A 27,995-nucleotide genomic window follows, 5' to 3' on the forward strand; every position below is an offset into this window, starting at 1 on the left:
TGGCGTGAAACGAATTTATATAATAAAAATTAGATTTCTATCTCATATATAAAAAAATAAGCATACTATGCTTTAAAATCCGAGCCCAAATAATAATTATAACTCTTCGGTCAACTGCATAATACGTATCCATGTGCAGAGTCAGTCTTGTTTCAGAGCTTTAACTCGATGATCCGTGTACCAGTAAGACATTATCGGTAAAGTAAAATATATTATATTGAACATTGTATTTCATTTTATTTTATATCCGTTAAATTATACTAGATATAACCAGGTGTTTTGTCCAATATTATTGACGTACAAATCCTCTCATATTCCTCCCCCGGTTAATATTAATCATCTGTCACTGATATGCCGCATCAGAGATAGACTCGTAGACAACCTTTTCAAACTGTTACCGCGTAACAATTATAATATTGTTATGACGGTATAAACAGACGTCGTTTCGCCGAGGTGCGTTACGGAGCTACACATAGATACATCGGTGGATCACGCTGGCAAACCAATTTTATTTGCGCGGCGTTCTGGGGTCAAAAGTATAATTTAGGAGATGTAGAGATTCGATGATGTTAATAATATAGCGCCACCGCGCTTCTCTTGTCGCCGGGTACTCTCGGGTTGGAGATTATACTGTAATAATAATAATTCCGTACCACTGTACCACGAACCTAAATATATGTATTATACAGATCACTGTACAGGACCCACGGACGTCTTATTACTATGATATGCATGCGCTCGGTGTCGACCTTAATCATTCCGATTTCCCGCTGCCGACGACGTGCGCAGGCAATCTTCAACGCGACCATCGCTTGAATTCCCTGAAAGTCTATGCCTAAGCCTATATCCACATAATAGTACGTCATAATATTATAGTATAATGTTGCGCGTTATCCTCTTATCGCGGGAATAAATATATATATATTAATATAATACTATGTACAGGGTGAGTCTTTTAACAGTATAAGCTCTAATTATCCTGAAAAGTCTTAGTTTCGGAGAATATGTTCAAGATTTTTTTTTTAATTATCTTTCATTAAATTTTATATGTTTTTCGAGAAGTATTATTGTTTATTTTGAAGCTGAATATTTTTGATATTTTTTCCGAGAATTTGAGTGTACAATAATCGAATACCACTTAATTTCTATTATTACTATTATTTATATAGTTACCTAGTATTTAGTAGTTTAGGTGTAAGTGGGCCATAACCACTCCACTCTAAACGTTAAACACGTATGACTAATTAATTACTCATTTGAAATTCGATATTTATGTAAGTAAATTTAAATTCTTAAAAAAATATAATGTGCGATGAAATATGAAATTAAAAATATATTTTGTCATTCAATTAAGTAATAGACTTAAAAACATAATAATGGTAAAAAATATAGTAAAATCTATAATACTTTTTTCTTGTAATTACTTCAAATTATGTAGACAAAATTCAAAAAACATTCATAATTAGATATCAATATAATCGTATTTTTATTTTTACTGTAAAAAAAATCACCATGATACACTACTCACCAGGTATCCTAAAGCATAGATCTGTTTTAACAATGCTAACCGATTGTTATAACATACTAAATTATGAAACAAATACATGTTTTAAATATATATAATTAGGTGATCATCATGTTTACGATAAATTGCATATAATAACATGTAGGTACACTATAAACTCTTACTTATTATTTTATTTTATTCGATCGTTAGCTACAGTCCCGAAACAATAATAGACATATTAAAACGTGTCTAAAACTATTTTACAGATTTGGAAAGAGTGATTATCCTTTAAAGTATTCTTTATGAAATCAGTTTATTTTAATTTAATTTAAATGGGTTAGATCTAAATTGTCCATCACGGTTGTTTATACATTATATTTATATATTTATACAACACTGCACTCTACCTGTCACAGAACCGGCTGCAGCAAACGAGAATATAGATAACTAGTGACCATAATAGTTCAATTCTCACGAATGCCATCGGTTTTTTTCCCCCATTATATTATCCATGTATCCTGTGACAGTTATTTTCAAGTATTACTATTACATACGTTTTAGTTTTATCTAGGACTGCTAAATTTCCACACCACCCTAGGGGTATTAGCATAGGCGCGTTTTTTTTATAGTGGTATCGCCAGGAGCCATATTCCACTTATACTTACCTTGTATCCGGCGCTGGGTACTTGTCTCTGGTCTGATCGTCGTAGTAACTATTTGTTCTGCTGGTCGGTTTCTTCACTACGATTCTTCTTGGTTGTTTTTATTTCTTCTAGATGTTGAAGGCTTGAGTTGTCGAAGAAGACTGATTATTTTCGGAAAATCACCGTTACGTATACCCAATACAGTGTCAATAAATTCTGTTTATTGTTTCATAGTTACTCGATTTTGTGGCCAGATTAAAAAAAACATGTGTCAAAGATTATTATTAATAACTTACTTCCGTGGAGTAGAAGGAATTATTCATTTTTAAATGTTATAAATGTGAATTTATGCGCTTTTATCTTATAAAAAATTAACTATCAATAATATTCTATGTCTAACTCTTTTATTTTTTTTTTTTGCTTAGCCATTTTTACACGTAGTTTACGAAGGGTTTTGTTGTAATTTCACTAATTTTTATCATCAATGCAAATAATAATAATAATAAAGAATTATTATTATCTATGGCAACGACGACGCTAGAAACGAATGCCGTGATATATCTATGATTCTGAATTCAATATAAACTTCCATTAAAAATTCCACATATTTTCATTTATAACTTAATTTCTAAGTGTACCTACGATTTTGATGATTTTTACAAAAGTGCATTACACACAATATTTCTGATGTTTTGGAGCTTACTAGTAATTAATTTATATATTAGAAAATTAGTTATATCATTTAACAAATTTGTCTGTATTTTACACAGTTTAAATGGACAACTGCTGTTTCGATATACCATATACATCACACACCGTCGCTCGTCGTGCAGTTATTATTATTTTTTTTTTTATTACTGTTATATCAAGCTTGTTTCACAATGAATTTAAAAATTCAGGCACTATTTTCAATTTTCAATTAAATTCTTTTCCTCACACTGAGAACAGCATTCTTAAATAAATTTATTTATACTTACTAGGTTTTTTTGTTTTTTTTTTTTTTTTTTTTTTTTGTTAGAAACAATCATACGACAAAACCTCAAATAAAATTAATTAAACTTTAAATATTGGTAGTACTAATATATAGTACTATAGGGGTACTGTCTGTTTGTACTAGGTTTTTTTAAGTAAAAGCACCTGTACAATTTTTCGAGATAGCCGCTACTGGTTAGACCTGTGAACAAACCAATGAGTATGATATAAATATAATATATTAGTATTAAGTACTATTTTACCTTGTGCCTATTATATAATATTAGTCGTAAGCCGTAGCTTAGAATCATGTATATACCCAGTCATGCAAGTATATAAATCAATGATAAATTAAGATGATCTAATTTAATAACAAAATTTAAAACTAAATTTCATGTATTTATTTTAATTGTCTGTGAATAGATATTGTTTCATTTTTTGTAATAATAAGGCAAATTTTATAAAAACTGCTCTTGATGAAAATCCGCTCCAAAAATAAAACTATATTATACAAAACCTACTTTCTGGCAAATGGCACACTTTTAACTCAAATATGTCTAGCAACATCTTGTCAATCATAGTCCATACAGACACTTTATCTAGTGTAAAAACTTATGTTGCTTGTAATTATTGTTTCTTTAGTTCCTTTTATAGTTCAAAGTTTGAATACCGATGGCAATATTGTAACATACTATATATTATGCAGGATGTCACCAAATAAAAGTAATAGAATTATTTTATTAAGCAAAGTGATAATGAACAGTAAATTAAATCGCATTAGTCTTGTAAATAATAATATCGGTAACACATGTCACTTGAGTGATGATATTTAACCGTACATAATCTTTTAATTAGCAGGTAATCAGAAAATACCATAATTTATGTAAAAGCATCGTTATCATCAGAAACTGCCTAAGAATATAATGCCAACTACAGTTGCATATAGTTTTATTTTCATTATTTTCAAGAAGAATTGAATTTTATCATCGTCATATTTAACAATACAACCTTAGTACAGCCAGTTCTGCGTTTGTAATGTGAGTATTTATAATATAATATATTTTCATAATTATAATATTCCCATATAATAACTATTTGACGCACTATAATGGATATTACACAATTACTATAATACTATGATAAATTATTGTATGATAAAACATAGACGGTAGCATATTGCACGAATTACAGAATGTGTGAAAAATTCCTCATTTTTCATATTACCATGTCTGAAAGTACAATTTTGCTTTTAAACAGTTTCGAGTTAAAAAAAACAATTACAATATCTGTAGATTAGGTACTCTATGAATAGTTTAAGCAACACTTATATTAACGTGGTCATTATTGACTAACGAAATTGTAACTGTATTGACCAATCTAACTATTTAACTATTACTATCTGCACAATTATTATCGTGAAACGATTATATCAATTATTGTTTATTCTGGTAGGTATGTATACGATTACTAGCTAGAATAAAATTACTCCGTACAGTGCTAATCGTAATATAATACGTCTCCTGTGTATCAATTAACGCTTAACTCAATAAGTACAAGATTGGGATAAAAAAATGTTATTACATAATATATATTGTGTTTTGTTTAAATAATAGTACGAAATATTTCGACAAAGATGACAGTAGATTGAAATGGGAATTTTTCAGCAAGATAGTGGACACTCAGATATACATATTTTAATAATGCTACTCAAAAAAGGATTTATCTTACAATTAACTATCAAACAATACATTCATATTATGAACTCTGGATGTTTTATTAATATACGATTATTATTGTTGATAATCGTCATTGCACGCGAATATAAACGAGGGAACTGTAGTTCAACGGATTGGTGCAAAACATTCAAAAAGATTATCGTAAATATCCAGCCTTTCAAGGTACACTACAGTATAGGTAGATACCATAAACCTTATACTCATAGACGGGACGAGCTATCGATATAGCTTGTAATAAACGATGGTTGCGCTGCACACTTGTTCCACATCATTTGCGCATGCGTGTAATACAAACGTGTTTAGTATTATGCTTGGATCATATACTATATTACACTTATATAATATGATTTAAGATCAAACCGCACCACCCACCCTGATCATATTGTGATATGGTAGGTAGGTATCTACTTGGTTTTTAGTGGTTACATCGCATAAATCGTTAATCAACAACTTGGTGGGAGTAGCAATGAAGTTTTTCAATATTCATAGTGCATTTGATCATTTATATAATCATAGTAACGATAAGACTATAAGAGTACCGATATCGAGTGAAATTTAATACTAAAAATCCAAATCTACCTATTATCAATTTATTTTTGTAAAAACAAACTATTGTAAATAATATAATATTTTATATAATAATAATAATTTACACATTTACGCAAAGGTGCATTTTGAATCTGAACGTAAGTAATATTTTTCAATTTTATGGGCAATATTTTTATTTTTCGAAAAACGATTCTGAGCGTAGACAGCTGCGAGTCTCTACTTCTGAAGTTATTCTTTAGTTTATTTAATATTTATGGTAATATTATACATTTATTGATTTACTTTCCTTTTATAAATAAGTTAGTTTCAACTTATAGTTGTCTATAAAATCATCATATGTATTATACATTCAATTAGAATATAATATGATAACATGATTAAAACAGTACTGTCGTTTTTGCTATATTAGCTTAATATATTTTATAAGCTTTTTATTCTCACGTATTTGGTTTCTTATATACTGTGTCAGCTTCATCTTCACCTACATGGCTGTACGTGTTGTCCAATCTCTCACTATCTGAATACGGTTCAATTTCCTAAAAATTCATCTGTCGAAAGTGAATACCGGTATCCTGACGTGTCTTATCATGTTATATTTACTACCAAGTTTCTATCGTCTCTAACGTTGACTTACTAAGCTACATGTGCATTGTGTTGCCTATACTATTCCGAATTACATTTTTAAAATTTATTTAGTTAAAAACTAGTTTTATCAGCAAAATTTAAAAATCAACTAAAAATATCAACAATTTAAAATACCCATAAAAATATTTTAAAAAATTAATCTATTTTTATCTAATAAATGATTAAGATCAAAATGTTGCCATTTTTTCAAGTTTTATTCCATTTTAATTGATTCTTCTTTGAGCTACAATAAAATAACAAAATCGACCTTATCAATATCTTATTTGGAAAAATATTCCCTTTTTCACTATTTATTTTTAGTTTTTTCATAATAATTTTGAAAAATATAATGGATTTTTTAATTTTGGTTTTCCACCGTCCCAATTAGATCCTATTTACTACTAACTCTTTAGTTGAATATTGAAACATTTTTACTGTAAAACGTAATACAAAAATATAAAAATAAATAAAAAGCATAATTATTATCAATGTAAAATATTCATTGATTCAGAATTTACAAATTTTAAAGGTTAGGTATTTAATTAAAAAGTACATAATAGCTACCAGCTAATGTGAATTTAAGACTATGTATATTATTTTTTCAGAGATAGTGAAAAATATGGATAAAATGAAAAAAACAAAAATTTCATTTAACATAGTTCCCATTAGTAGTTCTAATGAACAAGGTGTAATTAATTCTATTGAAAAATATTTTATTCAAGACGAACCTTTAAATGCAAGTGTGGAATTATTTAAAGAAGAAGAATCGGTGTTAAAATATCGAAATTTTTGCACCAATTTATTGTATACCGGTGAGTTGATAAATTAATTTCATATAATAGAGTATTATACAATTATTAGTCACAGAAATATAAATCTAATTTAAAACGTAATATATATATATATATATGTGTATTTATTTATATGTGTGTTATGTGTGTGAGAGTAACAAAAAAAAATTAAATTGTTATAACTATTTAATTAATACCTGCTATTTTAGCATTAAAATTTCAGTATATACGTAATAATTCTTAAACTAGATAAAAATACTATCATTTCTAAGTGATTTCGGTTGTATATTTCTATTTATTCATGAAGATATAATTTTTGAAATGCATAAACAGAAAAATAAAAATCAAGAAATTGGCTCTCTTATTATCTAGTAAATTTCAAGTATAACTATTGTCATCAAGCATATCAGTTTAATGGATGTTATCCAACGATATAGTAAATGTGAAATTCACGATAGACGAATCAAAAATAATTTATAGTGGAATAAAACAAGTTTTTATTAGGAAATAATTCATTAGTTAATATTTAAATATATTAAGCATTACTATAGCTGCAAAGAAAATACAGAGAAATCAAAACAAAAACAGTATTTTGCTGAGAAGTTATCATTAAAAAATATATAATGATTTTTAAGAGAAGATAGAGAAATATTTGGTACAAAAAAATTACTACTAAAATTATAATATATCTAGTTACAACTTTTAAAAACATAATTGAAATATTAAAATTAATAATAATTATAATTATTATAATCATAATAGTGCAATACATCATTAATTTCGCTATTTTGATCTGAATGCATACACAATTGCGTACGAAAAACTATCATAAGCGGAAAAAGTGTATAAGCCTGATTGATGTAAATTTTATTACTAACTTATTAAAAACAATATATTTAATATTTAAGATTGAGCTTTAAAAATGTAAATATTAAAAAAATTCCGTGAGTCTGACTGATTAGTTTATGAAAAGCGATTAAATGTACTTTAAAAATAAAATTACGGTTATGTAATAGCCTGGATTGATTTAAATATTTTAAATCTTTGACTGTGTATAGAATATAGCAATTTAATTAATAGTGAATAACTGATATTTTAAATGACTACAAATCTATTCTTTGAATCGTACAATTATAATAAAATTTGTTTAAAAATAAATCGTTATTATCCATTTAAATATTTAATGACATTAAAATTTAGCTTTGAACACAAATTAATTTTATATATTTTTGATATTTTTAGAAATCTGTAAAACAAGCTTATGTATAATGATAAATTAAATTGTTGAGCTATTTCGTTTAAAATAATAGTTTTATCATAAATACATAAAACAAAAAAATAACTGAACATTTTAAAATTTAAAATATATATAAATAGCACAAAGTAAAAGAATTTTTTAAGCTGGTTCTACCAAAATATCAACTATATTCAATTTTCAAACAGAAACCACTCTCAAAAAGCTTAAAGACTAAAGAATTTGTACTGTTCTTAAAAGTGATGACAATCAGATAAAAAAAATTACATACTTGTATTCTTGTAAAGCTAATACATTGATCGCTACACTCAGAATCTAAAATATGTATAACATGTAACTTGATTTAATAAGCATGAGAAGTAATTATTCCATTTAGTTATTTACTGACATAGCTCAACAATTTCAAAAAACTGCAATTAAGAAAAAACAAAAAAATGTAAGTTACCTATACCATATTTTTACATTTAGTTTAATTAATAAGATTTTTATCATTCATTAAAAAGAACGTTTATTTCATAACTTATTTATTTTTTTTTAATATAAATTATCAAATAAAAAAAACTAATTGAGAAATAATTACAAAAAGGAGCAAAGTAAAAAAATGGTATACAATTGAAATGGATAATTATTGTCTTAACACTTATAATAATATATTACATATTAAATACTATAATATATTATAATTTAATACCTAATCAAAGTTTTTAAAACAAAATAAATTCAAGTATCATAATCTTATGTAAAAATAAGATTGTTTTTTGTTAAGGATTATCATTAATGGCAGTATCTGAAACTGGTGAAATTATGGGTGCCATTCTCAATAGCGTAATGAGCAAGGAAGATTATCTAATACAACAGTACGGTGACGAGAACTTTGAACCAAGTTCAAGGTTTGATGACATTGAGGTTTTATTAAACAAAGTTCGACGAGATATTGATCTATTTGGGCAGTATCCAAACATAGACGTAGATCGTATAATGGAATTAAAGCTTATTTCAGTTAATGAGGCATATAGAGGACAAGGCGTTTGCAAAGCTCTTGTGAAAAAATCAAAGTACATATCTACATTAAACATAATTTATTATACATTTTTATTCTAAAACATAGCAATTTCTGGATAGCTTACACAAAAAAATGTTTACTTTCGTTCTAAAGTTAGTAATTCATATTTCTATTTTGAATTATAAAAGTTATAGGACGTAAGTTTCAACATATATAAAATAATAAATAGGTACTAGAATTAAGTTGCCTGTATTGAAATCATTGGCATAACACATATTTTTAAAAAAAAAAAAGTAGGCAAGAATGGTACTATACATTAGATATGTGTCAAATAGTTCATTATTAAGGATGCATTAAATTTTAATTCAATGATATAATATCATTGTATACGAAAAACAACTCTGAGAGGAAACAGTCTTTCAACCTATAGACTACAATACCAATAGTTATATTTCATGATGTGTCATTTTTTTAACAAAAACGTAACTATATAGCCATTTATTTTACATTTAGTATAACAGTAGGTTTTTTACATTCATTTTTTAATCCACAATCTGTAAATAAATTTTTACAATAAGTGTAAATGTTGTAAGATTATAGTGGCTTTATATATGATACAGGAATGAAGAGACATTCCAATTAAGGTACTTCGGATAACGGTAGGTTGATGTAATTTTTTCCTTAAACAATGTAATAATTAGTTATTATAATAATATAAATTTATATCATTTATGAACTTATTATAAAACTCAAAATTTTTTAACATCTATCTGTAAATACCATTAAACTATAAAAATAGATTCATATAGTATAAATAGATAATAATATCTTGAAAGAAATCAAAAATGTAATTTTGTATAGTAAAATTCATAAAAATATAATACATGTAAAATTTTTCAGTTTCTAATAATGTGTTTAAATTAAATAAAAATAATTAATATTGTGATACATCTTTAAATAATTAATTTCATTCAAGCAAAATTTTAATTGTCTATAAATAACTCAGAAAAATTCAAAGTACTTTGAACTATACTTTGTACATAGAAAATAATAGTATAAATATTTGGTGAAAAATGCAAATAGCTGTAGTTATTCGTTTTTGAATTATAACAAAATAAAGAAATCAATTTAGGTAAAATCTGGTTCGGCGTGAAAATTCTCTTTTTTTCTTAATTTTTTGTTTACTTTTGCCGATTATAACAAAAAATACTAAGAATTTTTTATTTTGATCTTAAACAACAAACTACATCCAATTTTCTATTCAAAATCAACCTTCATGTTGAAAATTTTATCGACAACGTAACGTGTACTCATATACCAAAAAAAAAAAATTGTAGTAAAATACTAAAATCAATACATAAATTGTTCCGCTTAGAATCTAAAATATTAAATATTGTAAAATTAAAAAAACTTTTTTATACCACAATTTAGCTAAAATGAACAAAAAAAAAAAAAATATTTCAAAGTACATCAAAGAATTTCACCTAAACGACCTAAAATCGATCAAGTTTAAAATTGTCGATCATGTTATATTTTGATATAAATGATTGGCGTTCATATTCCGTTTGCAAAATATTAACGCAAACGCTTGCATTCCACTAGTCTATTATAGCTCTATTGCAATCAATTTTTAATTAATTTTTCTTTATGAACAACCCAATTCCAGATATCTTGATTCATTTTTATATTGTATAAAAATTAAAAGTATGTATTAAGTTATTAATATTTTTCGTACATTGTCAGTTTAACACTTTTAACAATTTTTAACTACATTAATCCAATGATAATTTTATTTCTAGAGAGTTGGCATTAGAGTTGGGGTATCAAATGATGTACGTGGAGTGCTTAAGTTATTTTGCAGCAAAAGCTATGGAAAGATTTGGATTTCAATGTATATACTCCTTGTCTTATTCGGATTACGTGGACAAAAGAGGCAAAGTAGTATTTGATGCGGTACAGCCTCCTCATGAATGTATCAAAGTGCAATTATTACTCCTCTAAAATAATCAATATTTGTTCATTAATTATGCGACAGGTTAAACTCAAAAATTATTATATAAATATATACAGTTTCAACGCTATAGATATTCAATATAAATGTAACACTAAATTTTTTATTCAATACATAATAATGAAATAACATACAAATATAATCTGAAATTTATTACACAAGGAACAAGAAATATTTTTATTTATAATTATTATTTTTTTTATGTATATACATATACCTATAGTTATTGTGATGTATAGGTACACACTTGATGCTAGTATAAATAGTATTACTTATTACTTAATAGTATTAGTATATTATTAATCTTGAAACTTACATTTATAATATTCACCAACAAAGTACTGACTACGGCTTACCAAGATGTATACGCATTAAGATGAACTTTACCGATTTCTGATAATTATACTTAAGAGCTCTCCAAATTAAGGAGTGGAGTGGTGCTGCAGTGATACTCAACAAAATATTGGTTCACTACTCCATTTATCTAAACATTTTAAATACTTTTCCGAAAAATTAGTGCCAATAAAAAAAAATACACCCTATACATTTTATATTTTCTAATTCAGCAGGGGCAGATGTTGGATTTTCTCTGATGGCGTGGGCAAAAGACTGTCTCTTTGGTGACCACCACCACTGCCACCGCAATTGCTGTCATCCGTCTCGACGTTGATGTTAACGTATTTGTAAGACACAGTTTTGTTCTGTTTTGGTTTGGGGTAATTTTTTTTTTCTTTACGAATTTGTCTATTACACGCGTTGCCTTTCCAGCTGCCGACAGGACTGTCGGTTGTACAACATAATATGTATAAAGTCTATTTCGTACATTTTGGCGCATCGTGAATCCATCTCCGCCAACGACACCCGTGCGCCATATACAGAGTGATTTATTTTTCATGGTGAACCCGTGTGCAATACATTTTGTATGTATATGTAGTGTACTGAGAGTTTTCCAATTTTTTAAGGGTGCACATGTTTGATTGACATTTAATGATAAATATGGCATAGCCTCACAAGTAAATAAAAACAATGGAAGATCGTATAATTCTTCACTACAATGCATGATGTGATACCTATTAATATTTAGGAAACCGGTAGCGCATTAGTTTACAGTCGTAGAAATATAACACACAATATCGCCATTATTTTCAATATCGGTAATGGTAAACGATATTATAAAATTAAATTTTACCAATATAACGTAATACTTTAATCGTAGGTGATTGTAAATTGTCTCTAGGGTACGATTTATTTTGATTACTAGAATAGGTTTTACCAATTGTATATTTTATGATACAATTATTGAACTACATTCAGATATGTAAATACAAATTAATGGTAGGTATGGTGTATAGACAAAACATAAATTTGAGAAAAAGATTTTCAAAATAATTTCGTGTATGGAAAAAAATATTTAAAATGATATAAATATATATGGATTTGTCGATATGTAGGTAAAGATTACGACGCATTGTAGGTATATTTACAGTGAAAATAATTAAATTAATGATTAATAACAAAAAAAAAAAAAATAGTAATAATAATAATCTAATTGTCTAAATTTAAATGCTAATTCACAAATCCTCAGGAAATGCGATTCGAGTACTGCTACACTATATTACAGTACACTGTTATTATTATTATTATTATTCCGGTATGTAACCTCGAGATATTGTCTTTTTGTTATGATCATCGTAATATTATAGAAAATGACAAGGCGAGTGTTGTACACAATGACCACTATAAACGCACAGTTTTGAAACATAGAAATGTAATATAGTAAATTACAGTAATTATAACTTATTAGAGTGACGTATACGTATTATAGGTATACCGGGAAAACGACCATTTTTGCGAACTATTATTATAAAATATAAACAAAGATTGCAACCTTGAATATGCCACTCAAAAATGTTAAAGATCGAAATTCGTCAGGATTTTCTCTTTGCTTATACGATAACAGCTCGAACATCAATAGAACATACGGATTTTCATAATTCATATTTAATTGCAATTGGTGGTTATACTATCAAGTAATTAGAAGTTTAAAATTTAAGATAGATGTGTAATGTGTCTTAATAATAATAAGTTGAAATTAATAGATTAATGTTAGGCACGTCAAATGTTGACATAAAAGTATAATAATTTAATAACATTTACGTTAAAAATAATAAATGCACTGCAATCTGCAGATACACACACAATATGCACAGTTATAATTAATTTTATTCTATTGGCATAGTTGGAAATATATTTTTAATTCATGACCTATTGATTAAGTTTATTTATTTTAATTTGTCTCACTCTCGCGTTTCTGATCGCAATCATAATATTATATGGACGGCGCGCTAAAATGGCCCTGTAATAAATTAGGTACCTATGGAGTTAGATTAATAGAGTGACAATAATGTAACATAGTCGGATAATTATCATTCATTAAGCTGACTAATTATCATTTCACTTTGAGTTAATATAAATATTATGTCGTTTTTCAAGTTATATATTATGTTTATACGAATTATAATTATTTATAACGATTAATGAAAGCTTACGCAAACGATACAGATTAATACAATAATTATTATTTTAAACGAACGAGTAAGTACAAAAGAATATTGAATTTAATAAATAATTAAAATATTCCGAGATATAGAAAGCAGAAAAAATGTTCGAGCATCTCATGATATAATATAACAAAATCGCTTTACATAATATTATTATACATCCTGAATGTGAACCGAAATAACTTATAATTATTACTTGTTATACATTATTTTAATTACAAAGTAGAAAAATAAAATTCAAGATAGGTACCTTCCAATTTGAAGAAGTTAAAAAATATATGCTTTTGATATTATTATAAACATTATTTTTGTTATTAACTCTTACACAACGTGATTGATCAATATCGCTCGGGTCATATAAACAGAGAATATTGTGTATTTTAATATTTAATGTTTTAAAAGAGCCAAGAGGTGATTTAGTCAGAAACTAGTGTAAACAAATACTTTGGTGCAGAGGCAACTGAGCCAGGCGGCGATGTAGGAGCACCTTTACCTTTTGAATACAAAAAATAATAATAATAATTCTTACCTAACACTTTTGAAATTATTACGGACAAATATGATTAATTGGTTGCTGTTTACGAAAGTGTATATTATTTTTTATACAAAAATTCTTTGTTCTTGCGATCACATAGCAACATTTTTTCAACAGTCTTTAAAAATTAATATAAATTATACGAATTTTTCATTGTTGATAATAATTATAAAGTAACTTAATATAAGAGGCTGAATTAATTATGTATTGTATAAACATTCAATTATGTTTATGGAAGATGTGGTTTGACATTTATTCTGAATAACAGGACTGACTTCACAATTGGTCCGGGTGACTAATTTTGAATTTTAATATAACATATTTTTGAAATTCCTCACCAACGTTTTCCACTTGGCAGTCGTCGTGTCACTTCATTAACTAAAAATTATTAAGTTCTCGATTATTTTTTTGATCGTACAATTTATAGCTTTGTGTCACAATGCGGTTTATAAAGTTATAAATATTATTTTAAATGACCGCATTTCTGAAAGCCACTTTAATTAGTCCCATTAGTCAAAATTTACCTAAGTTAAAAATATGATTTTTTTACTCTTTAACTGTTTTTATAGAATTCATAGAGAAACAATTTTTAAGAAAAGGTGTTTATTTTTTCACGTCCAAAACATAAGTGAAAAATTGAGCTTATAAAAATGAATTGTTTTTAAGCAATTTATAGAAACAAAACTCTCAATTACAATTTAAATGATCTATTTATATTATAATTTTGTCAATTTAATAAATATTAAATTAAAACACAAAAAATATGATGTCAAACGGTGCTTGGAACTTAAATGATATTTAAAGTTTCAGTTACAATTCGATTCTTGAAAAGGTTAAAAAAGTTTTGAAAAAAAAATTTTGTTACCGGTTTTTTAAATATCAGGATAAAGTTCCGGTACAGGTAAATACCAATAATGTATTTTTTTTTTTTTTTTAAAAAAAAGGTAAAAAAAAATCAAGTACAAACGTCATACATATTATCAAAAATAATGAGATCCAAATAATAGCTGTCTTAACGGGTTAAAGAAACTCAAATAAGTAATTATTATCCATTTTATACAGTCCCTATAGTTTCTTAATTAACTTAAATGCTATACGTCGGTCACCCTCCCTTGTAAATTGTAAGGTTCTTTCTTATAAGTTAAAACGACTAATATTTATTCCAAATATTGTTTAATATAATACTAAGATTTTTTCTGTTTTTAATAATTATATTTGAATAATATCAAAAACAAAGTTATCAGTCGTGCATTTTTTAAAAGAATTAAATATTAATCAATATCTAGTACTAATTCTTCGTTACTTCCTTCCCATTATGCCTATCTTATTTTTACAAAATATTATTGAGAAATTATTAAAGTACAATATTATATTATATATTTAATAAATAAAAATTATAAATAGTTTTGTAAATTTTAATAATATGGTAGATATATTAGTCCATGTCAATATGTCACATCTAATAAAAATTTATACGGTTGCATATTTTTGACTATTTTATGTAATGTATATATAGGTACATAATTATTATGACAATGGTCTTGGCTATAATACACTTGACAGGTCACGGACAAATATACTTATTATTTATTTGTTTTTATTTTGGTAATTTCTCATATTTTATTGTTTCCTGAAACTATTATAGACCATATAAATAGAAAATTATAAATACGTGTTTTTTTACAACATTTATTTACGAAATCAACCAAATTTAATGGTTCAATTATTATCACCTAAATATAATATAAAATAGTTAATTAAAATTGAAAGCGATTAAAATGTAAAGGATATTACACACTAGGCGATTCGAACTCGCGCGTCAGCGTTTTTAAAACGTAGCTATTAATCGTTCAAAATTAAAACTGCATTTTTACAACCCTAAGTTGTATTCACACACATAAACGAGACGTGCTTTCGGTAGGTAGCGTATGGTCGCACCGAATCACACACACCATGTTTGTTTTTTAACGTTCGGTTGCGATTTTCAGTCATAATCAAACAATGTTTTCTAGTTATCCCAATGAAATTCCAATACATATTTTAAAATGTAAATTTTTTTTTAATATTTAAACCGTAGAAGCAATCGTTCGAATCGCCTAGTGTGAAATCCTTTTAAAACCAAAAAATAATCAATCGACAAATATTAGAACTGGTTCCGGTTTGAGTTTCTAATGTAATTAAAATATAGTTTCGGAAATACTCCGGGTCAAATACTGGTATTTTTAATTTCGTACCTAATATTATCAATAGTTAATTATTAAAACTATTTATATCAGTGCGATCTAGTGGTATAAACTACGATAAATTATGTTTCGCAATTTCGATAGTTGATACAGAAAATAATATACAATAATATTTTTTTAATATTATGATGTTCATCTTGTTTAAATAACTACCATGACTTAAACAACAATACAAGATAATAACTATGTATAATATATATATTATGTATATATATGTAACATTTCAAATATAAATAATAATTACTTAATGTGTTTTTTTATCGTCTATCAATTATTGTTATTTTAATGGACAAGTACATAATTAGTAAGTACAGTAGTTGTTACATTTATTAAAAAAACGTATTAAATGATAATAATAATACACAGAAATGCTATTGAGTTCAACAATCGGATAAAAATAATTGTAGCATTTTAGTATTTTACACAAAAACACATAAAAACGTGTGTACATAATTATGCATTATATTATTGCTATTGCTATTGATAATTTTTTTTATTATTAGTAGTAAATAGAGCATATAGGTTGTATTACTAAATTGTATTATGACTTAAAATGGATTCAATTTCTTTTTTTTATTTTGTTAAAATTACTTTATGGACACTTTGTTAAAACTATACCATTGGATATTTTTCATCAACACGATTCACGTTTACTTTTTTAGATACACAAAAAGTAGGTACATTCAATTATAATCGAGTAATAAATGCATATGTAGCACTATCACCTATGGACGGTAATAATTAGATGGAATGAAATAATCACAAATTGCTTTTTTACTAAATTGTTTAAATTTATTGTCTTTTAAACTTATTGTTATAAGACTATTAACATTAATGTCAGCAACTCGCATTGTGTAGGCAAACATCTCAAGTACTGTAGTTCGTTTTCTATTACCTTGCCGATCAAAACAACAACAACAAAAAAATATCTGGTCAAGTTAAAGTGTAGTTAACATTAAGCTGATCAGAATTCTAAAAATATTGTGGCGTGTATAATATTATAACAGTATGACATAAATTATTAAAAAGTGTGATTAGTGAGTGTAAACAGAATTCGAATTTCGAATTCAAGTTTAAGCGATGTTAAAAAAAACATGATTTGTCAACATTTTAGGTACTTTTTTTCGTCAAGTTTATAACTGTGTTAATAATTTTATTGTATTATGATTTCATCGTTAGGTCCGTTTGGAAAAATATATTTTTTAATTGGTTTTTATCGTATTTATCCAACGTTGTAAATATTAAAACTATATATTATTTTAATGTCGATGATGAATTGAGCATTTAGATACATAGTAAAATTAAAAATATAAAATGGCTAAAGTGTAAACATGCCGGAATGATATTTTGGATTGTATATAATTCTATAATAAAGTATTTTAAACGCTGTGCTGGGTGAAATAAAATCGTAGCTACTCGATAAATTTACAGAAACTCAAGATTTTTCACAGAAAAACCCGTTCACGACGCTCCCCGCCGATACGATGATACCGTTTTTTACGTCCTTTCGAACCACCAAATATTTTAGCTACGCTTTCACTCACATGTATACCAACTGCGACAGAGAATGAAAAGTAATAATGATAATTCACATAACGGAGGTTAAAAATGTATCTACAGAACACCGTAAATGAACATAATAATATAGACTTAATGGTTTGGCAATGACAAATTCACGTACTGAAAGATACAATACTATTCGATTAATGGTATCCTACACGTATCGTACTGACATTAACGACAATATGAATATTAGTACTATATGATTTTTGTGATTTTAAATATAATTAATAGATTATAACAGTTTTTATTTTATTGTATTTATCTTTATATTAATTTTTATGAATTGAACATGGGCTTATAATACAATTAAAGTGCAAATTTAATAAATATATGTAATTGATTTAGAACAATTTTTTCAAAAAATCGATTTTTTTTATAATGCGTTAGTTCTAAATTTCAAATTTATACATCCAAATTAATGCATATTTCTGGGAAAATTGCAAATTATTGAATATATTTAAGTATATTAGATAGAAAATTAATCAAATAATTGAAATTCAGTCATTTTTTATAGTGTAATTTTATTTTTAAAACAATAAACCTTCGTAAGATTACTATGTTCAAAAATGAACTGTTAAAAATCATTAATAATGTAATTTAAGTTAATAAATAACAAGACAACCGAGAAATAGATTAAAGTAGTTAAATTTAGTAACAGTCAGATTAAATACGAGTAAATGTTACAATTTAATATGTTATCGAAATAAATGTTTTGGAGTATAAAAATACGAATAGATAACCGTATTATAAATTTGAAATCTAGAATTAATTATCGTATAACTTAATGCTGATTCACTCAATTCCGTAACAATAATGTACCAATAATTCAAATTAATATTAATTATAGCGTATAATACTTATTACATTTTGGCTTATTTATATATGTTATCGGAAAAGATGATAATTCAGGAATTGTCGTGATATCCAAGTCATTGTTGACAATGACTGGAAAGAATAGGCATTGTTAGATATTTCGTTGTTTTATCAACATTTCCGTATTATATTAGGCAATGTTATGAATCCGTATAGATAAGTATTAAATCTATTGCCAATATAAAATTTTCAAATACATTTTCAAAGGAAATCAAGGGCTAGCGTTGCCAGTATTTTCAAAACGAAAATATCCCTGGATTTGCTATGCAACCATTATAAATAGATAATAAGTATTGTACTATATTATTTATTTTTGAACTTAATTTGTAATGTTATCACTTATCGTCAATGCCTTCTTTTATTAGGAATTAATAAATAAATAATAAATAATAATTAATTAATTTAATATTTTAGTATTATTACAATATTTAGTATCATTGCCTTCTTTGTTTAGGAACTAACGTCAATTACTAGTCATTCATGACAATTCCTTGCTAAATCAGGAATTGTCGTTATTGACTAGTCATTTTTGACATTAACTGATTATATCTTTTCTGCTAATATATATATAAATAATATTTTATTGAAAAAAGTTAAATGTGATTAATTAGTAAGTGATTTTATTTTTTGCATCATTTTACATCTATATAAGTGATTGATTTGTAAGCTATTGATTTCACATATAGATCTAGACCCCAATAATAATATAATATAAAAATGTAAACCCCATCTTACACAATATATAATATACTCACACAGACGCACGCACAAAATCTATCTATATAGGCTATATAGACTGTAAGATACGGTTCTGATCTTTTGGGTATATACTGCAACTGTAAATATGTACACAACACAATGGTGCACGCTTATGAAGTTACATTTTCAACGAAAGATCTTCGGAACTTGGCATAAACAAACAAAAATAAACACTATATTATTTTGAATTTAAAGTATTTTACTTGCATACTCAAAAACATATAGTGAAATGAACTAAATCTGCGCACGCACCAATGTAAAAATTTTATTTGTTAAACAGGTAATTATACATTGAAAGCTAAACGCATAATCATGTCTGTCTTATAGATGACTATAATTTTTACAAAAATTATAACTAAAAATGTGCCGTTACGGAAGTAGGTATTTATAAAGCTATTAATATGGTTATTGGTTAATTATTTAGCTCTAGAACGCATCAACACAAAATTATACACAAGCACAAGTGCACAACTACTTTATTAACGACACAAATCAACTTTAGTGCCTACTAAAATATTTTTTTTAAAACATAAATTATCATGGAATTACATTACTCATAATAATATGGTACGTAAACATCTAGCTAAATAAATCACTTAGGACGATATCCGCACGCAGAGAAAAAAATACTGTTTTCTTTTTATATCAACATAAATAGAATAAATTGTACAAAAAATGTGTATGTTATACAGAATAGATGACGACGAGATACGAATTGAATACATATAACCATAAATGCAAATTAAAAAGTGAGTAGGTAGCAAGTCTTTGTGATATTTGTTTAACCAACGAAAAAAAAGATAGAAACAAAATACAATGATCCGAGCTTGAATAAAATATCGAACTGTGTCGTAGTAATGAAATACACATTTATATACACAAACCGTTTTCGAATTTATTCCAAAAACTAAGAATAAAATAATAATAATAGTTCGTACGACTTTTTAAAGTCTCGTCATTTCGTTCGACGCGGTAACCGAAATATTCATAGTGGATCATCTTTGAGTCCCTACAGCGGTGTTTTGTCTAAAGTTTAAACCATGGGCCATCTCTGCTAAGACGTAAAGTGAGCAAGAGTGTATATAAACCGAAAAAAGGGAAGATGGTAGTCAAACACCCCATGGTAGTTCAAGTCCTGTGAAAACATTAAAAACATTATGTTAACTATTTAAAAAATAAACTCAAACAATAGCATTTTAAATTGTGACATAAAAACAAATTGGAATATTAAAAATGTTGACCTCCAAAAAGCTAGGAGCCAAACCACCAAACTATGGAGCCCACTTATATAGAAAAATTAAATAAGCCGTGTAAAAATAAAAAACGAATTCTCAAAACTAGGTCACTAGTCAGAAATCAAAAATTCTGAATTGAGGAGAGGATTCCCAATTTCTTAGCTTAATCCGCACGATGATAGTAAAACTTAGTAGATACGTTTGTAATATTTAATATCATGTGGTAGTCTAAAAGAATAAGAATAAATATAGTCTGATACCGCGAAGATAATGATATGATAGTGGTGTCGCAATGTAACACTTTTAAATGTATGATAGTTAATAGAATTTTTAGGGGGCTAGGTCTAACAAATCTGTTTTTATTTTGTTTTGGGAAATTATAAATATCTTAAAAGGTAATTTTAATTCATGTAGGTTAGGCTATTACTTATTTTTCATTCATGCCCCAATCTAACTTAAATTACAGCATTAAAGTAAGAAAGGGTAAAATTTCTACTCTTCATTCCGTTACCTAACCTGACCTGTATGAAATTATTTTCATGCACACATCTTTTTAGCGGAGCAGTTTATTATCAAAGTTTTTTCGCCCGAAGCAGCAATTCCGACTGCTTGTTTGCAAAAATAACACTACACTTCCATCATAATTCATAAAGTATGCCCGGCTTCACAGTGACGTAGAGCGACGGATTTTAGTAAGAAAAACTTATAAGAAATCTTTTATTAAATTTAAAAATCTAAGATGTTAAAATAAAAATGTTATAAATTATTAACTATAAAATAATCTGTAAATTTTTGTTTTTTAGATGAATTTCATAATGACTTCAAATGTCCAAAATTGAAAATATTACATGCGAAGAAACTGTTTTTAATTTTTGGTTCAAAATATCATTGATAATGATGATAATAATAATAGTAATAATAATACCTAAATAGCGACGTCTATCCTTGAACCATCGATGAACACGTTAATAACTGAACACTACAACTCGCAGAAGATGGTCGTTCAACCGTATTTTAATTTATATGTTTATTATATACGACGATTAACCGTATAGTAGTAACGTCAAACAAAACATATTATACTAAAACACGTATAAGAGCTCAAAATACCGTGATTTAGCTCGTCATTAGCAAAAAAAAAAAAAAAAAACAAAAACAAAAATGGATACTTTGGACGTCACAATGATAACGATTAACAACAATTAACGTCAAACCATGATTGAACGATCGTCCACCAAAATTAATGACGTTTGTCACGACTTCTGCGAACTCGAAAAACGTTCCATGACTTAAATTTTTTTATTTTGCTTTGTAATAACTGAGTTGGCCGTCATACGTGTAATTCATTGTAATTCAAGTGTACACATGATCTTCGCGGCGTGTCCCTCCGCAATGTCCGTACAAAACGTAACATTTATCAAGCCTAAGCTAATATTATTATATAGTGTATTACATATACTCTATCCTCGAACAAGAAATATTACCTATTTGGTTTAACGACTGTTGAATAAACATTACGCTACAAATGCGTAGACCGAAGTTTTTATGGAGGAGTTATATTATTATATGCACTTACGCTGTAGGTAAACTACTAATCGCTAACGTAGTCAATATCAATGTTTACTTTGACGTAGACTAAGGTAACTTTGTGTGTACCTAATGTTTACGCTTTGTAAACGGTCAGTAAAATTTGATTTTTAACAAGTTAAAATAACAACGTGCAAATAAACATTTTTTTTTTTTTTTTTAGTAATTATACTATCAATGATACTAATTAATTATATATCATGTATAATATAATATATATAATATTAACCCATGTACAGTATTATTATGTTGCATTGAGTTCTTAAATACAAGTCAAAAGATCCTATTAAAAAACTGAGCACCCGGGAATTGGGCCACATTTTAACTACCTGATTTGTATAAAATATTTGTTAACATTTTTCTACCCGGAAATTGGGCCACAAATTAAATCTATATTTTTAAAGTGTATCCGGAGATTAGGCCATAAAATTATAGCACACAAATATACTATTAATATGAATATAATATAATGTTTATTATATATATATATTAACATATAAAAATACAATTTGTCAAATAATTAATAATTTTTTAAAATACTTCAATACAGATTTAATTAATTTAATATACGACAAGGTCCATAAAATTAGTCAAATATGAAATAATTTTTATAAAGAATACCAATACTCATTTTACAAATATAATATAAGGACCATAAAGTTAGTCAAAAAATTAATAATATGGAAAAAGCATTTTCTAATAGGTACATAAAAATATAATACAAAACATTAAGATTTTAGATCCATAAAGACAGTCAAATAATAAATAATATGAAATAATTTTTTTAAATAACATGATACAAATTGTAAATATTCAAATTGGGTTTTTTCCCCCTTCTTCATATTTTTTAATTTCATTAAGAATAAAATTTTGTCGAACTTAAGTTCGTTTTCTTGTTTTTATTGTTCCTATACTTCTTATCTTAATATAAACTTCTGATTGAAGTTGCAATAAAACATTTAAAAAACTATGTATATTTGGATGTAACATATAAAAATTATTTTGAAATGTGAATGAAAAGACTCGATGGAATTATAGTTCGAGTTAGGTTTCATAATCTTTGCATACTACGCATATGACGATTTTTATCCATTTCATTTGATGACAATTGATAATTCTATATCATAAGATATTGGATAATTTATTACCTTTTGATAAGGCATACGCAGTCACTTCAAGTAAAGTTTATTATGCGCTGCAGTATTGGGAATTGTATCAATTTATATAAAAATATGTATTATATTAAATATATTTTATTAGGTACAATTTAAAATGTAATAATCCCCGGATCTACCTAGTGCCTATTATAAATATAAAATTTTAGTGGCCCAATTACCGTATACCTTTGGAAAAAAAGGTGAATTGTGGCCCAATTCCCGGGCGCCCAAAAAACTTACATGGTCGTCTCGCTTCATTCTCTTTCATCAACACTGCGCTTAGTATTTTGGTACCGTAATTATAAATTATATATCAAATACATATTTGCATTTATTTTTTTAACACATATATAATATAACTACTATAGATAATAGTATATTCAATCCACGGTTCTGAGCAATTCTCGGTGTATTATTGTAATATAATTCTTTGAAAAAACAACACATTTTTGGGGCGATTTTATTTCACTGATGAAACCTAATTTTTAATTTATTGTTATAGTAATTTTTAGTTGATTCTCGATATTCATACAAACATTTCATAAAAATTGAGACAAAACCCATACAAATTACTGTTCAATGTGAGCAATATTAAACCGTCATCAATGTACATCAATCGTTAAGGAATAAGGGTAGCTATAGTATAATAATATATAAAAAGAGTTCCCATAAGAATACATCTTAGAATTTACGTCACGTATTTACCTTATTGGTATGTAACATCGAAAAATAAATAATAGGTGAACCTGTAAGAGCATCGACCGTCTCGATTTATTTTTTTATTTAAATTCAACAAATGACTAAAAATCGATATTAAATCAAGATTTATCATTATTTTAACCATCAATTTAAGCGTTATAGTTTTGAAAAATGTATAGATCGCTCTTTTAAATTACTATAGGTATTATATCTAGGTAGGTACCTATTTAAAAAATAACCTATTTACAATGTAACCATATAATTTGTAATAAATTAATTTAATTATAACTTATTATGCTTAATAATAATAATTAATTAAAATGCATGAATGTAAATAATTAAAATACACTAAGAAGATAGAGTAAATTGGTTTTTCAATTATTTAAAATATAGGACATAGGTAAACTAAAAGTATTAAAAATAATGAAATTGTAAAATAGCTCACAATGGTGTTAATCATTTTATTCCAAAAATATTTCTAAGCAAAGTTTATTTTCTAAATAACAAATTATATCCATGTTAAAACACTATACATCCCATTATAAGTATGTATATTTTTTCAAACAATTTTATGACCTATAGTCTTTACTATAATACTAACTAATTTTCCCAAAAATTCGCTCAACTTGGTATTAGTGTGTACCAAAATATATCTATGCGACTACGCATTGTACTTATAAGAAATATGTACTAAGCATAAATAAGAAAGTACCAACTACCAACAAATAAATAGAGCACAAAATAATGAATAATTTTTAACTTTTCACGATAATATGTTTATATGTATACAAGGTTAGTGAAGATAAGTTGCTTAAAGAATTTGGTTTTTTCACTTTTTGAAGGCTAACATTTTAGGTTTAAAATTTTGCTTTGAGTATTATTATTTTTCTGAAGTTTTGAATCACTGATATTTTAAATTGAAAATAAAATCAATTAAGAGTTTAATTTAATGTACAATATTTTAAATAATAAATGTAATGACGTGCTTTCTCCATAACTTGGGGCAGTATCATCATTTTATTTTAAATGTTAAATGTATATAAAAAAAACCACAAAGCAAGAACATGAATAAAAAAATATGGATACCTATATTTTTTTTTCCAGAAGTTAAATATTTTTTTTACTTCTCTTAACTTAAACGTTTTAAATTAAAACAAAATGTGTACATTTTAATTAGTAAATAATAGGTAAACTAAAATGAACAGCTTTAGATTGAGATTTTTCAATTTTTAATCTTTAAATATATTTTTAAATAAGAAGTAGGTTACCCAAGTACTTAAATATAATTTAAAACAAATTAAGAATACTATAAGTCTTATTATAATTATTTTTATAACTTTTTAGTATACTCACCAAACAAAATTTTTTAGTTTTTTAATTAACGCATTTCCCTTATGTATTTAATTTTACAGTTGAAGTAGATACTAGGTAGGTCATTATACATCATTGAACTTAAGACATTAAAAAAAGAAATAATTTTATAAAATAACGACAAAAACGCAAAATATATACATTTTGAGTTTACTTGCTCAGTAATAGGTGCCTAAAGCATATCCTAATAGAACCTTACTCAAAATTTGCGGTTTATTCAATAAAAATAGTATGACTTATAAGTAGGTATTTATTATCAAACAAAAATGTTCACAACAAAATTTAAAATCTACAAATATGTTCAATTAGTATTTAGTACAACATCCACCATCCACGTATATATTTGTACATAATTTAAAACAAAGTACTTACGGTAACTTACTCCAATGAATACCTCAATCGTTCCTATCTAACTCAATATACATATTATAATTAAACGATTAAGTCATCGCAAAATAAAAAAGTTTAAAGCTGAATTTTGAATTCTGTGATACTAGGCTGGTCAAATGAGCAATGATATAAATAAAATAATACGTAAAAAATCAATTAGTAAAATAACTAATGACCTTGATGAAAAAAAGTGTATCAATCAAATTATAAATGTTACTATGTGTACTTAAATATAAATATATACATATTTTTCCAACTTTATTATATTGTAAAATTTATGTTAATTTAAAATAATATTATATAATTTGTAATTTAATTTTATCATATAATTTCAATCGTATAAACATTACGTAGTAAAACAAATTATACATATTATCTAGGAACTCCGTTTATCAGATACTAGCTATTAGCTTTTTTGAGTATAGGTATCAACTCTTATAATTATAATTTACTCCAAGCTAATATGCTATCTATTGAATTATTCTGAAATAAAAATAACAATAATAATAATTACGAAAATGGCTTATTATTTAATATAAGTAGGTACCTATATATTGTCTACATGTTATAATTATAATTATTTTATTTTTTATTTTTTTATTTTAATGTTCAAACGATTCAGATTTAAACGATTTAAATACAACGAGACAAACGGAGATGTTATATTATGATGTCGATGATTAGCATCATTGTTAATATAACGACGCCCCGTTTCGCGATTCCTGATTAATAACAACAGACATTTAATTATAATAATATTGTACGCATAAAATACACAATACATAATATATAAGTCACTTATGTGCACTGTAAGATGTTTACATATCTAATAAAACAGTAAATACTGGAGAACAATCCAAAACAGCACAAACAATAACAATATTATAGATCGCGATAAATGAAATATGACGTATCTACGATCAAAACGCTCACGATACAGACAATAATTTATAGCTCTCGGAAATTATCTGCCGACTGTCATTTGTCAAGATACACTGAGAACACTCTGAAATTTTGCATAGCACAATCCACAAGGTCACTAGGTTTTTAAGTAGGTATACTTAGAGTTTAAGTTGGTGGTCGACTTTCTAATTATCTAATTTTACAAATATTTTAAAAAATTATCACTGAAATCATTATCTTATATTTAAACTATAATATTCTTTACAATCGTTTGCTCCCTATACACAACGCTCCTTGATGATTACGAATTTACGATTATAAAACTTGCGTAAAAATGTGAATCACTTTACCCCGGTAGTATATAAATTAACATAAAATAGGGTAAAACCCTCAAACTGCGTTTCACAAACTCCACGGTACAGTTATTTTAATGTATTAAAATAATAAGAGATTATTCACATCGGAATCTATATGGCTATATAATATTAAGTTGATAATGTTTACAAGCAAATTATACTAAATATTATTACTGAAGCCCGTAAACAGAAATTCGATGACAGCGGTAAAATGATTCAGAGGAGTGATTTTTGTTAATCATGAAAAACCTTCTCAGAAATATCCCGCAAAATAAATAGAAAAATAAATACGTTTAAAATAAACATAAAACAATCATGTAAAATCCTAATGTTATTAAATATAATATTAAAATACGATAAATGTTTTATAATACCTTCCGCCAAACTCCGCCAAATTATTCGATTAATGAACCGCTCGCCACTGCCGCTGTATTATTAACTATGAACTATACACAACATAACAATATAGTACACTAGATTAATTTAATTAAAATTAAAATGATTAATACAATAAATATGAAAAGAGTGAACGTAAGATATGTATGTGTATATTTTATAAATTATTATTTAATATTACTTCATTTTTTATTATTGTATAGTTTTGTACATAGCTATATGTAGTTTGTCATTTCGAGAGGCCATTTCTACTGAGAAAAAATGCTATGGGTCAG

General features: G+C 26.1%; 1 protein-coding gene and 1 long non-coding RNA gene across 9 annotated transcripts; one reads left to right on the forward strand and one right to left on the reverse strand.

The window, feature by feature from the left end:
• On the forward strand, positions 1–11,279 carry LOC114122495 (arylalkylamine N-acetyltransferase 1-like). 8 transcript variants are annotated; one of them, XM_050197644.1, is made up of 7 exons: positions 1–197; positions 3,766–3,924; positions 3,979–4,160; positions 4,737–5,037; positions 6,638–6,844; positions 8,845–9,133; positions 10,881–11,279. In XM_050197644.1, the coding sequence occupies exons 4-7, from the start codon at positions 4,773–4,775 to the stop codon at positions 11,080–11,082; spliced, it is 963 nt and encodes a 320-aa protein (XP_050053601.1). In that variant the 5' UTR covers positions 1–197; positions 3,766–3,924; positions 3,979–4,160; positions 4,737–4,772; the 3' UTR covers positions 11,083–11,279. The 8 variants fall into 8 exon arrangements, with proteins under 8 accessions (XP_050053601.1, XP_050053603.1, XP_050053604.1 ...); XM_050197643.1 differs by lacking the exon at positions 1–197 and adding an exon at positions 2,773–2,856; XM_050197650.1 differs by lacking the exon at positions 1–197 and adding an exon at positions 2,773–2,856 and having other exon boundaries at positions 4,737–5,021.
• LOC114122496 (uncharacterized) lies at positions 2,130–27,964 on the reverse strand. The gene is made up of 3 exons (XR_003592288.2): positions 27,902–27,964; positions 27,699–27,770; positions 2,130–3,325 (listed from the first exon to the last, which is right to left on the reverse strand). It is a non-coding gene; the product is annotated as an uncharacterized LOC114122496 (long non-coding RNA).
• Positions 27,965–27,995: the final 31 nt, after the last annotated feature.

This window comes from Aphis gossypii, chromosome 1 (genome assembly GCF_020184175.1).
Source record: "Aphis gossypii isolate Hap1 chromosome 1, ASM2018417v2, whole genome shotgun sequence".
NCBI classification, from domain to species: Eukaryota; Metazoa; Arthropoda; class Insecta; order Hemiptera; family Aphididae; genus Aphis; species Aphis gossypii.